We start from the raw sequence: 15,643 nt of genomic DNA on the forward strand, positions 1-15,643 counted from the left end.
AAATATATTGTATATATCATCGTTATGATTATATATATATTATATTATATTTGGAATATTTATACTGAAATAATATTTAATAATAATATTAAGATATTTTACAATTTGCTTATATTTCTTTTTGAATTTTATATTTCTGTTTTTTATATATAGCATTTATATTTTTTTTATATCTTTATTTATTTACGTCTTTTTTTATTGTTTTTTATTTTTATTTATTTTTAATCATAACAAATTAAAAAATTATTATTTTTATTAATTTTATTAAATTGTTATATAACATATTAATATATTTTTATTTAAATAATAAAAATTGAACTATTTTAATATAGAAATATTTATATATAGATATATTATAATATTATAATTAATATTACTAGAATTATTATTATTAAATTTTCATATATTTAATAATATTTAATATATGTATAAAAAAATAAAATTTCTAAAATTTCTAAAAAAAAAAATAAAATCTTTTTAATAAAAACATAATACATATTTATATTTTACAATCTATGATTAAAAATATATTAATATTGATTAATTTTCAAAATATTTAATTTTTTATTATTCATGAAATGATATAGAATGATTGTTTCTTGTTATCTTTAATAGATGACATATCCGTAATTAGATATTTCACAGTAAGCATGCTTGTAGAATAACTTTTTTGAATATGATCATTTTCTACAATATCCCGAAAATCTATGGAAGTCGGTAAAATAGATAACTTCTTCTTAATGGAGTGGCGCAGTAAGTGAATTGTTGTGTAGCAGTGGTGCTCTATCATCATAATAATAAATTCAAGAAGAATAAGAATAAAATATAATAAAAATATAATATAATAAATAAAAGTATATAAGTACAAATATTCTTGTTTGAAAAAAAAAATTCTTTCTTTTTTTCATTTTTAATTTTAATAATTTTATTCGAATTTTGAATTTGTATTATCATAATTATACATATTGATTACATATTATACATATTATACATATTGGATTTTATCATGATATTTATATTTAATTATACTTTTATAATATATTTAATTATACTTTTTAAAATTAATTCGTTATATATTATTAAAATTAATAAAAAAAAAAATTAAATAAAATTTATTATATGGTAAAATTATTTTCTCTACTTGATAAAATCTCTATTTGAAAAAAAAACAAAACAAAATTTATAATATAAATAATTTTTTACAAATAATTTATATTTTAATATTATAAAATTCTATAATAATTTAAATAAAATTGTACTTAAAAAAATTTAAGCCTAAAAAATTCAATCCAATAGTTAAATTCTATATTAATTGTATTATAACTTTGATTTTCTATTAATCATTTAGTTTATTATATTTTACTAATCATTTCATTTATTTATTTATTTATTTCAATGAATATTTATATAAAAAACTTATTATTATTATTATAAACAAAAGAATATATTATAAAATTATATACTACATGGTATTATATATACTGTCTATTAAAAATTAAATTACTGTCTATTAAAAAATGTTAAAAATCTTAATTTAAATAATAAAAATTGTAAATTTATTATATAAAGAAAGGAAATTCTTTTATGTATATATATTGTATATGTAAATTGTAATTTATTTCCAAATTAATATTCTATTAATCTATTTTATAATATTCTATTATATCTATTTCACTACAAAAGGTAAAATATTTTGGAAAGATGAAATCTTAAGCAACAAATTATCCATTGATTTTTGCAATATTATTACATTAATAGTTCCATCAGAATAAATTTTTGATTGAATATATATATAATAAAATAAAAATATATATAAAATAAAAATTTTTGAACGATTGTAACTCTTTCCTATATCATTTTTCAACATAAGTATCAACTTTTTTTTACCTATTTATACCCATTAATATATAGTAATATATAATAAGCTTAATCCTTTTTTGGACATTTTATATATTTTCAATATTAATAAATTGAAAACTAGATTATTTTTCAGTCAGAAATGTATCAAATTATTCTATATGAAAAATAATTTAATTAACGAATAAAATGAAAAACAACTAATATAATACTGACCCGATTTGACGGAACAGTGAATATGCGACCTGGACTCGTAGTAAACCCAATCAAAACCAGCTTCGACGGCGAGTCTTGCTAACATTCCGTATTTCGAGCGATCCCGATCGCTCGTCGTCACGTCGACGGCACGTCCTTCGTAATGTAACGAATCCGTCGCGTGTTTTCCCTCTTCGTCCCATCCTTCTGTCACTCTCAACTTCACTCCCGGCCACTGATTCATTACTGAAATAGCAAGAGTGTTCAGCTTTTCCTTGCACCTCTGTAACAAAATACTCTTCGAATTATTGAAGATAATTTACAAGATAATTTGATAATTTTAATAGTTTCGTGAAACAATTAGCAAGATTTAGTCATTTTAATCGTATAATAGAATAATTTATTAAAGATTATGTTATGTTCAAGATGTTCTAAGATGGAATGTTCTCAATTTGTATGAAGAGAATTTATTAATTTATTTAGAGAAGAGGAAAAATTGCAAGAGATAAAAAAATTGCGAAAATATAATTTTTATAACATTGGTATGAAATTTTTATATACATTGGTATAAAATTGTTATTAATAGAATTCATTATTTTTTTTTTGTAAATAAATTAATATACAATTTGTTGGACAAAAGCTTATATAAAATTTTTATTATAGTAATTGATACAAATTTACAAATTTATTAATTACATTTAATTTTAATTAAATAATTAATAGAATTTTAATAAAAATATTTAAAAGACTATTGTTTTGAAATATTCTATAATATTGCAACAAATGCAAAATACAAATATAAATTGCAACAAAACAATTATAAAAATTTTTATTGATTTCATTGTTATACATAATTCAAGATTATGACTATCTTATCAAATTATTTCTTATAAATAAATACTTATATTTCGCTTGGAGGAAGACAATAATTATAAAAAAAAATATAAAATGAATTTTTTTACATCTTAAATAATTATTAATGTTTTGCATTTTATTTTAATGTTAAATAGCAATAAAATAACATTTTGCTAAAAAATTAAAACATTTAGATGTACAGATACAATAAAAAAAGAAAAATTGCATTATAAAATATTTTTTTATTATTTGTAAAATTTATATTGATTTTCTATAAATGATTTTCCAATAGATACTATTTTAATAATAAATACCGTATAAATAATGAATATAAAATTCATACAAGTTTTATATTTGAAATTATTTTAACTATATGTATATATTTAATGATGATAAATCCTCATTTTCTTCGATAGAAAGATTAAGAGATTATAATTGAAATCATTATATAACAGAAATAATGGATATGTAAATATATTTATATTATATAATATATATATTACATATTTCAATTACTTAAAACAAAATGTTATGAATAAAAATATAAACATAATAATGATATGATATAAATAATAACAATGATAGAAAATTTACAGAATTAATATATAATGCATTTAAAAAGATAATTCACAATATTTAAGAAATTAAATTATCATAATATTGATATTTTGTCTAAAATATAATTGTTAATTATATTCAACTTTTCAATGAACTTATTTTTTTTATTTATTAAAAAAAATATTAAATATGTATTAAAAAACAATATATACATGTTTTTCATGCGCATATATAAGAAAATGCGTCCAGAAGTACCGAAAAATAGACAAGCACCAAATTGACTTTTCAGAACGAAAATCAAACAATCAAATGTCTTAACTATATCTCTAACATCTCGACGACCACGACCGAATTTCCTCTGTCAAAACCATTTCGAATCAATGATCCTCGAAACCTATTAAAGCCGATCTCACACGATCAGAAGCACCCTCGAGCACGAGACTAATCCTTCCTCGACTTTCGTCTTCCATCCATGAAACTCCCTTTTTATTCCAAATATCTCCAACTATCCTTCGAGCCAAGTTTTTCCCCGAAGTTCCGCTTAACGCGATTTTCCCGAGCCGGACGAGGATTTCACGCGATTTCACGTGGATGCGCGCGAAAAAAGATGAGCAGGTAAACGAGCAATCCCTGAAAATAGGTGGCGAGAAAACGAATGCGTGTTTTGACTGGATACCAAGCTGGACTTTCAAGGGTCGCGCACCGTGGCGAATCAGGAAGCAAACAGGAGTATAAATATGACCGGTGTCTAGGATCATTCACACCGATCTTCCTCTCTCTTGGTCTTGTTTTCTGCTTTTGCTTACGAAAGGAGATCTTTTTCTGTTTCTATGTTTGCCTACCTGGACGATACGCGAGTAACAGTAGTCAATAGAATACGCGAGAAAGCTAAGCAAAGATATCCTTGACTTTGGAAGCTATAGGGATTCGTGTAAATCCTGCTTAAAGTATTACGGATGAGTCCTGAGAACTCTTGAATTTTTTTTAGAATCTGTGATATATATATATATATATATATATATATATATATATTGTGTTTTCAAAATGAAATGTGTATATAAAAACAGAATTAATATTTATAATTAGTATTAAATCTTTTAGAATTGTTTTGTTATTTTTCGTATCAAGTTGTACAATTTTTACAAATTATTTAATTTTTCAGATTCTAATAATAGATTCTAACTTGGAAAAATTCTTTTATAAATTATTAATATTAAAATCAATAATTTATCTGCAAAATAAAATACATTGTGATTGATATATTGATATTGGTATTGATATTGATAATCGCAAATAATTTTTTTTTTTTATTAAATCCACTATATTAGAAAATAATAAATATATTTCGATAATCTTTAAATATCGTTACAATAAATCGATCTGAACATCCAGATATTTACTTATAAACAATAACATATATATTGTAACTTCATTGAAATTAGCTTTTCAACAAGTTCATTCTCTTTCAACAAGTTCTCTCACTCCAATAATAGCATGCAATTTCTATACGTTTCTTTAATATATATATATATTTCGTTTGATAAATAAATAATATATTTCACAGACCGTATCTGAGATGAAAACAAATAATTTATTTTTCTTTCATTATAGCACTATAAATACTTAGACTTTTTAAAATTTCGTAAAATATTATATGTATAATATAACGAATAATTTTGAATTATTAAATACAAATATTTATTAAAATGAGAATAAAATTATTCTTTTGTAATTCATAAAATTGTAGAGATTTATTATATATTTAATCTATTATAATACTTAATTATTCAAAATCTATATTTTGAAATAATTTTCAAATAATACTATACAATTAACAAACAATAAATAAAATAACCTTATGCATTTTCAGCTAAATTCCTATCATCATGAATTTAAATATAATAATTTATATATATTGTTTTAAGATAAAAAATACGTAGACATTTATTAATTAAAATGTGATGAGTTATACTTTGAAATTTCTGTTTTTGTGATTCTAAATCTAAAAAGATTTAATAATTAAACAATTAAGACGATAAAGAATAATTGTAAAAATAAGAGGAGATAATATTATATTATGATATAAAATTATTTTTATTTATTTATTTATTTAGTTCATAATAATCAAATCAATTTTTGATTCATTTCAATTAAAACAATATCATATTATATTATAAAAATAAAGCAAAAATTTAACTTTTTGTAAGTTGTGAAGATGACTGCTAATTGTTTATGAATTTAAATTTGAAATGAAATGAAATAAAATTTTAAAAATGAAAATTTTAACATTTTATTTCATAAGAAGTAAACATAAGAAAATAATTACAAAACGAACTTTTTAGTTTGTTTGAAAGATTGAATATCACAAAACTTTGATTTCGACTTTTTCAAATCTTAAGATTTAATTTTGATCTAATATCCTTAATTTAAAAATCTAATTAATTTAATAATTTGATTAATATTTTAATTTAAAAATCTAATTAAAAATCCTCTTAAAGAACTCGTTTCTTTAAGTACCATCTATTATTTTGTTTTTATATTTATAAAAATATATTTTCGATTCTCTTTTAGCGTTTCCACTCAGAAATTATTCTCTCAAAATGTATCTCGAAAATATATCTTTTTAAATGCCTCTATTATTCCTTCTTCCACAATTATCAAATCCTCCTCATACCTTTTCTTTACATATCTATATACTCTACATACTTACATATATTCCACAATTTATCATCGAAATTAGCAATGTATATGCGCGCACGCGCGCGCACCATTTTTGAAATTTTATGATCCTATTGAAAAGACGGTTTAAAAAGTCTGCCAACAACACGAACATCCTGGCTTCGACAGCGGGCACGAAAACGAGACGAGACTTACAATACCGCGAATTTGCAGCTCTCCTTGCGGCAATTAACTCCTATTGAGCGGTGCACGACAGCTCAAGGGACTGGGGAAAAAAAGAAGGGTCCCGCCTTCTTCTTTTTCAAGCGCTTCGACTTCCCTTTTCCTTTGCCAAATATCCCGTGACTTCTCGCGAGTGAAAAGCGGCCTCGTTCCGCGGCTTCAAGGTGTCACGGCCACGTGCACGCGATCTCCACAAGGAGAATCGCATGTCCATCGACTGTCGGATGAATTGCCATTAAGCGGTACACACGCGGATCGTCTCTCTCAATGAAACGAGTCTGCATGCATGGGATTTTATACTCCTGTGTCGTATTCACGGGTATCGAGCTTAATAACCGCCCTTAACTTTTTCGTTACTTATTCTAAACAAGATTGGAGACTTTTTTTTTTCGTTTAAAATAAGAAAAAAAAATGTGAAAACAAATATTTACTCGAAATAAATAAATAAATTTTCAAATTTTTTTAAAGAAAAGTTTGGTTATTTCGAATAATAATAAAAAAAAAAACAAATAATAAAGTTCTTTGTATATTATAAGAAATTTTGTATATCTATAAGAAATATATTCATTTTTGAGATTTCATCTCATTATGAGATTAAAAAATGCGTAACAAATAGTTAAATCTATCAAAAGTATGATTATGTACGTATGTATTATGTAAGTATGTTTGTGTACGTAGAGATAACAAGGTAATTGTTATGAATAATTTGTATAAATAATTAAAATCAATGTAAATAAATGTAAAAAATAAGTTACAATTAAATAATTATTATTAAAAATTAAGTATTTTAAATTAAGTTTTTTAAATTATTAGTTATTTATTTCGAGAACAAAATTAAATTGATTTATATTGTACAAAATTTTTTATTTATAATAATCTCGTGCATATTGCCAAAATTTTTTTGTTTTGATCTTGAATATTCTAAATATCCATGAAAATTTAAAAAAATAATAATAAATATAAATGCATTTTTTAAAATCTTTTTGAATAATTTCAACCTAAATTCTCCATTTTATTCACATATAAAAATTTCACCATATGATGGGATAAAGCATACGTTTTTAAAATCGCACAATTATCGATATCTACAATATCTTTTATTGTTAATCGAATACTTATGGATGTAATTTGTCACTGTGAATGATTTCGATAATACCACAGAATTTAAAAATTATTTTTATAATAAAAATAGAAATCAATAAATATATTGCTAAAATTTTTCCGATTTTAATATCGAACATTCTATAAATATATTAAAATTTTAAAAAAAGGAATATAATATATCTATATATATTTTAAAAATATTTTTAAATAATTTTGAAAAAAATTTTTTATTTTATTTTCAGAAAAAAAATCATATCATAATTATATTACAATGATATTAAAAAATACATTTCTAAATACAATACACTCTTTATTAATCAGTTCTGGACTCTGACCGAATAAACAAATGATTAATCCAGCATTATATTTAAAGACTGCAAATAAAATAAAAGTATATGTATGTATATACAGTGATGAAAATATAAGTAAAAAAATTGTTTAATTTATAAATACTTATAAATTAAAAAAATAATAAAAATTTTTATTATTTTGGAATATATAAATATATTATATTTATATTATCTCTATATATTTATATTATATATTTTAAGATACAATAATAAATATAACTTTACTAACAGCATCATTTTTCTTTTATATATGATTTTAACTTATTTAATAAAACTAGAAAAAAATATTAAATTCGCTAAACAAATTTTAAAATTGAGAATGAAAATTAGAATGGAATAACGTATAATTGTAAAAATAATATAAAATGATGATAATATCAAAATGAAATTACAAATTAAATATTTAAATTAAATAAATAATAATATTTTAAATGATAAAGTTTAGTTTTCAATCATTTTCAGATTTATTTCTTTTAAATCATTTAACTATTTACCAATTGAATATTCAATAATCTAGAATATACAACATATTTTTTAATTTTGAGAATATTTATAAAAAAGAATTTTTCACCGCGTTTGATAAATATTCTATAGTGCACTATTGAAATAAACGAGAATTTACTATAATCGAGTAATCATCGTGAGATAATCGACGTATACGATATCCTATTATAATCGAATGCTCATGGATGCGATTTGTCACTATGAATCACGATTTCGGTGGCACAACCGAGCTTAGAAATTGCCTTTGTTCCCATAGTTATCCACAATTTCCATTGAATTCACGCGTGACACCGAGTTCCTTGTAGTGGGATCCCGCGCAAATTTACACAACGAAGAAGTGCACAGGGCAAACACAATGTGTTTTCATACCGATGATTTATCGCTTCCGAAGAAAGCGCGTGTTTGAACGGACGTTAATAATTTGCACGGCCAACAGTGTGTGGTATGTTGGAGCACATTGTCAAATAGACAGGGAAACATTAGACTTGAGAAAGAGAGGAAAAAAAAGCGAATGGATCGCACTTCGATGGAAATACATATAATATTTTACGCGTAATGTAAAGTATTTTTCACTTGGCAAATTAATGTTTATCGACATTGTGCGTATCTCAAAATAATATAATTTATGTGAAATGAATTACAAATCATTTTTAAATATTTTGTAATCATGAAATATAAATGTTATCAAAGTATTAAAAATATTATGACATATTTATATACAATAATTATCGATATTTATTATGTAAATATAATATCGATAAATGTAGTATACACATTGTTTACATTATTAGTTACATTATTAGCGTTTTTTTATATAAATAAATAATAAATAATAAATGCTAAAAAAAAAATGAAAGAGGAAAAAATATTCTTAAAAAAAATTGATCTTTCATTTTTTAAATGAAAGATTATTATATTGTCTATTTTTTTATTTTTGATATATTTCTGATAAAACGCGTAATAAGTCAAATTTATGAATAATATGAATTTACGATAATTTTTAAAATTTCACAAAATCAAAAATAAAAAAAAATAAAAAAGTCAAAAATAAGAAAAATATTTTAAATATTTTATATCAATTAATAGATTATTTAATGTGATTTATTTTTGTCTTTATTCACTATCATTATTATATATATTAAAGAATAATTAAAAAATAATAATAAAAATGTAATTAGAATTAAATAAAATAGAAAATTAATCAAATATAAAAAATATAAATATTTGGAGAAATAATGTGTAAGAAATAAATAATAAAGAAAAAAAAAAGATAATATAAGAAAATGAAATGATTTGAGAATCGTTTAAATTTATTTCCAATTAAAATTTTTATTTTTATTTTTATTTGCTGTATAACTTTGTCTTAAATAATAGATATTTTAATGATAATAATATATTTAAAAGATAAATTATTTTATTATTTATTATTTAACTTCATGAATATAAAAAGAAAAAGCGACGTAAAGATTTTGCATTTAATATAAAAAATATTTCAAATTATTAAATTATAAAAGATATTTCAAATTAGTAATAAAAAAACAAAAAGAACAAAAAATATGAGATTCAGAAAAATCGCAAGAAATATATATATAATTATATAACCTGGAATGAAACAGAGAAAAAAAGACATTTCAAAGAGCTAACACCAATAATGCGAAAGAAAAAGAAATATGAGATTCAGAAAAATCGTAAGAAAATAAACATCCAAAACGAACATGATCTACAATCATATAACCTGGAAAGAAATGTAAAAGACATTTCAAAAAACTAACTAAAATGACTAATATCAATAATGAAGAAGAAGAAGAAGAAGAAGAAACAGGAGAGGAGTAAAAGAAAAAGAACAAAAGAGAAAATAAGCGGCATAAGAACGAGTTGGAGTATATACGAGAAAAAATACGAAGAGGAGGAAGGAAAAATAGAAGGAGGTGGACGAAGAAAATACAAAAGATCGGGAAGAATGGTGAAGAGGAACCGAGAAATATACCGTCCGTGGTGCACGATGGGGCGTCTTGTTCACCCAGCGGGGTACTCCCTGAGCCCCTCCCAGACTTTACATCTATTTACAAACATTTTGGCGGAGCAAAGATAGAGTGAAACGGAGGATGGTATAGAATCGCGGTCGTGGCAAAGCCGAGAATGTCGGCCCTTATGAAAATCCATTTCGGCTGAAAAATGGCCTGGTCCATAATCCATTAGGGATACAAGGGCGGAAGGGAGGTAGACGCGGGGATGAAGAGAGGAAAAAAAAAAGAAAGAAAAGTGAGAAAGAAGAGCGATCACAAAGATCGTACGCGAAATATTCTCGAAACAAATCGCGAACTCTTGTATCAAGGGAACGATTGAGAATATACAAGCTCGACTTGACATTTTGGTTAACCAGTGAATGTGAGAGATTATATGCGTTAATCGTTGTTTAATAGTAATAGAAAAAAGTTTGCGTGAAAGGATGTATTTATAGAATATTTTACAAAGTATGATTTTTTAAATTTTTTTATTCATGGATTTATTTATAATTTATATTTATTTGTAATTATGTTTAATATAATTTTGAATCAACAAAAATACAAAATTTTGAGATTTCTTTTTACAATACAACTTATTGGAATTATTCATAAATTAGTGATTATCATGATTTTTAATAATGTCGATTTTATATGATGCATTGTTGTACTGTATTTTTTTCTAAAATAAAAAAGCGCGAAATAAAAATTTAACAATAACAAAACAAAAATTTAAAATTAAATTTAATATCAAGTTTATAATAAATGATATAAATTTGAATAACATTTGTTTTCATAACGAATATATTAATATATTTTTTTCTATTATTTTTTTATAATATATTATTTTTCTCATTATATTTTATTAAATTTTTATAAACACATTACTGAATTTACAGTAATTATAATAAAAATAATTGTAATAAAAATAATAATACCTATTTAACTCTTCGGCTTCCTTATGAACAATGCAAACATAGAACATAGCTTGAAAATGATTCTCATCTTCTAATATCTTAACGCATTAAGAGAAATGGACATCAAATGTGGAAAATTACATTTTATTTTAATGCAAGTTTAAAATGCATACCGCAATATATCATTCTATTTTATAGAAATTGAATGCCTATACATTAACTGTACAATTGTAATAATTCTATAATAATTCTCTCTTGCAAATTTTCAATATTACTAATTAATAGTTGGAATACAACGGACTATAGATATACTCATAAAAAGAAGTCAAGTAAGGATAAGTTCAAGAATTCTAAGTGCTATCTATCGTAAATTTTTTTGTGCTAATTGCGGTCTTAAAATATATACTTAAGTATTTCTTTTACTAATTAATCAACTATTAACTAGTAATCAACTATTTCGTTAATAAAAATATTATATAATAAGTATATGTAATATAATATTTTTAAAATTTTTAATGTTAATATCTTATATAATATAAAGAAAAAAGAAGAAGATAAGATTATCTCATTTAGGAAATCTAAAATGCTTTCGCTGTAAAAATAAATTATTTTTCAAATTTTTATTATTATCACATTCGTTGCACATTTGATATTAGTAAATTTTTGTTTAAAATAGCTAAAAAGTCGTACATTATTTGTATATCGAGTAATTTAAAATATGTATCGTAACATGTATTTGTATGGTTGTATGTAAAATTTATTTAATAGATTGCCATATAGATATTTGTAATTAAAATAATATAATAAAAAATATGATTAGATATATAGATAAGTGTTATAAGATTATGTATATATAATCTTTCAATATAATTTTTACTAAGATTACTTGTTTTTTATTGTTATTTATTATTTTTAATTGCAAAAAAAATTGAAAATTTTCTAAAATTAAAAATTATCTCATTTTATCTCTCAAAATTACTGGTATTGGTTTTTTAAATAAAAAATGAATTTGTTACGATTAAAAGAAGACAATTAATTTTTATCTTCAAATTATATATATATTTTTTTCTTTTATTAATTATTATTTATTGTATAAAAATTCATTTTTTTATTTTTAATAAAATAATTTACAAAAATAATTATTAATTTTTTTATTTTGATTTTTTTATTTTAATTTTTTTATTTTTTTATTTTGATATTTTTTTATTTGATTGATTTTTTGAATCCGGAATGTGAAAATAAGCAAATAACATAAAACATATATAAACATAAAACAATTTTTGCAATGATCGAAATTACAATAATGGCGATATCATATTTTATATCATTTATTTTATATCATCGAAATCAATGAAAATCAATTCTTTTATATAATTATCTTCGATATTTAAGACAATTTTTACATAAACATAATAAATGATATTCATGAGTTCAAATAATTTGAAAATTTCGCAAATTAAATAAATTCCAATTACAAAAGGATTTTCATAAAACTATTAAAATATAAAAAAGCATAAGAAAGCAAAGTGAACATTTCAAACACTTATAAGAAATTTTTCAATTCTTTTAAAAAATTACACACTGATGGCTTTGCCTTTTAAGATCTATTGTTTAGACTTATAGCAATAACATTTATAATATTAATACTTTAATAATTTATTTTCAATATATGAAATACTATTACATATTGACAACGTAACATGTATAAGTTAAAGAAAAAAGGAGTTGTGTTTAATCATATAACGCTTCAAAATTATCAAACTTTAATAACATATTTTAATTTTTAAACAAATGAATTCTCGTATTAAAAACAATCATATTTCGTTTATGTTTATTAATAATTATAAGATTATACAAAAAAAATTTAAAAAAAAACAATGGTGCTCTAAATCGAAGTTTAATCAAATTTATAATAGCATTATAATAGCATAAATGCAATAATAGCATAATCCGATAATAACAAAAATGTTAGCTGTGTTATATATATTATAAGCTGTGTTATAGGATATCGAATAAAAATGAATTGAAATTCTTATTTTTTCTTATTTGATCATTATTATTATATATGTTATTAAGATATTTCAATGATATTTGATATATTTTCAGATATATTCAAAATATTATTAAAATATCGAATTATACGAATAAAAGTAAGTGAAATATATGTATATGAACATAATACAGTTTTTCAAAAAAATTTATTTTTATTGCAACTTATTATGGATAATAGGAGAAAAATAAAAAAGAATTATTAGTCATTTCTATCTATTAACGATATCTTAACGATATTATTGATAATATATCTAAAAATTATCAATAAAATATCAATACATATCGATAATTAATAATCACAATTGTATTATATATATCGCTCAAATTAAATTTTTGATTCAAATTTATTATTTCAGACATTTCCTGGATCTTGAAAATCATGATTATTTTTTACGAATGATTCTTTAAAATAAAACAAAAAAAATTTCATAATAAATATCACCGATCATTATATCGATTTTCCACGAAAACATATAATGATCGATATAGATTTTTTTATGAATCCTCAAGCAAGATTATTCGTCAACATAATTCGTTAGTTTCCGATATTTTTAAATTTCGATTTTGAATAATAATGTGAATTTAATCATTGTTAATTCAATCTTCTAAATTATTTTATTTTTTAAATTGCTGTCAAAGCTTTATATTTTATGTAACGTGATAGATTCTGTAACAAGATATCTTTACATATTCAGATTTTTAGAAAAAAATTCAATGATATCTATATATGTTTTTGTGCAAAAATTTCGAACTTAAGTTAGATTAAGTTAAATAAAGAGTAATATTTGAAAATTAAAAATATACCGGATTCAGATTATGTTTACTAATAGTTAATTATAGCGGTAACTTTGAAATTAATATAAATATTTAGATAATTGAGAGTTCTGTAGAAGAACTTCTGTTAAATAGAAATTTAAAAATAAGTTTTCGGTGAAAAAATAAATAAGTCAAATGATTGCATTTGCAATGGAATAAATCCATTTGAATGATTATTATTTATCAACGTAACATTAAAAAGCAATACTATTTTATGTAAATCTAAAAGAAATATAATAAAAAATAAATTTGTTTTTTAATTTTCTGCAATTTCTATTATTTTTACATAAAATTACTAGCATATTTACATTTCTTTATTGATAATTTTAACGAATGATATTTTGTTCATAAGAACCGATCATTTTGCATATAATGAAATCTATCTAGCCAAAATGACTATTTCGAATTTAAAAAACATGACATCCCCATATAACGAAAATTTTAGAACAGAAATTTTACTCGAATAATATTGTAGTAGCGAAAATACAGCATATTTGAAATACCGATGATTTGAAATCTAAAAGAAGCTACTAACCATATCGTTATCTAATTTGTAATATTGTAAAAAGCGATTGACTTGTTAACTAATGACATTTGTATAAAAATTATAATTTGAATATTTTTGGTTTAATCTGAAAAAAAATAAAATGTTAATATTAAAAACTTTTTCAGCAAGTATTCAATCGTTGAAATTATAGTTAAAATGATTTCAAAATTTTAAATTGTTTAATCTAATCATTTGCATTTTAATTTTATGGTTTCATATAAATTTTTCAATTATTATAAGAGAATATAAAATACAACACAAATTTTTAAATATGCCATGTTGTTAATATTAAAAATGAAATTAATTTGTGAAATATTCTAAGGACTATTATTTAGATTAGTAAATAATGAGAAGATATCGGTAAATCAACATAAAACAAAATTAGTTTACCAGAGATTAGATCTGTACTTAACGAAGATTTTGAGAAACAAAAATGATTGATTATATTTTAATAATAAATAATAAATTTTATGAAAATTAAGATTGGAAATCAATATTTATATTTATATTTATTTAATATTAGTTATAGTTTCTTGTGTTTTTCTATTTATATAAATAAAATTGCAAAAAAGAATAATTTTAATAAATGTATGTTTTTTTCAAATTTTGAAGATATGAATGAAATTTTTATTTTACATCATTTTTTTATTTAAGCGAAGATATTTTATATTTTTTAATAATTCAAAACTTGAAATATAATAGTTTATTATATAATTTACCTACAATTTCACGTACTTTTATTTATTTCCTCTGTAATAATTTGTTTCCTCTGTAATAATTTTTTATTCCAAAATTTTAAATATGCTATATTTTATATCCAAGAATTAGTAAAAATTCAAAATCCATTCGAAATCCAAAAAAAATCATTCGTTTCTATATCAATTTATACCTCTATCAATTTATCGTGCTCATAAAGATTGTTCTTCTTATGTGTAATGAAATCTATGAAAAAAAAAAAAAAAAAAAAAAAAAAAAAAAAAAAAA

General features: G+C 21.4%; 1 protein-coding gene across 1 annotated transcript in view; it reads right to left on the reverse strand.

The window, feature by feature from the left end:
- LOC102673746 (sonic hedgehog protein A) overlaps window positions 1-15,643 on the reverse strand; it is a 157,868-nt gene that overhangs the window by 12,721 nt on the left and 129,504 nt on the right. Inside the window, exon 2 of the mRNA XM_006624260.2 lies at window positions 2,074-2,335. Within this exon, the coding sequence (XP_006624323.1) occupies window positions 2,074-2,335 (262 nt within the window). The remainder of the gene's footprint in view (window positions 1-2,073; window positions 2,336-15,643) is intronic.

This window comes from Apis dorsata, unplaced genomic scaffold (assembly GCF_000469605.1).
Source record: "Apis dorsata unplaced genomic scaffold, Apis dorsata 1.3 scaffold_1024, whole genome shotgun sequence".
NCBI classification, from domain to species: Eukaryota; Metazoa; Arthropoda; class Insecta; order Hymenoptera; family Apidae; genus Apis; species Apis dorsata.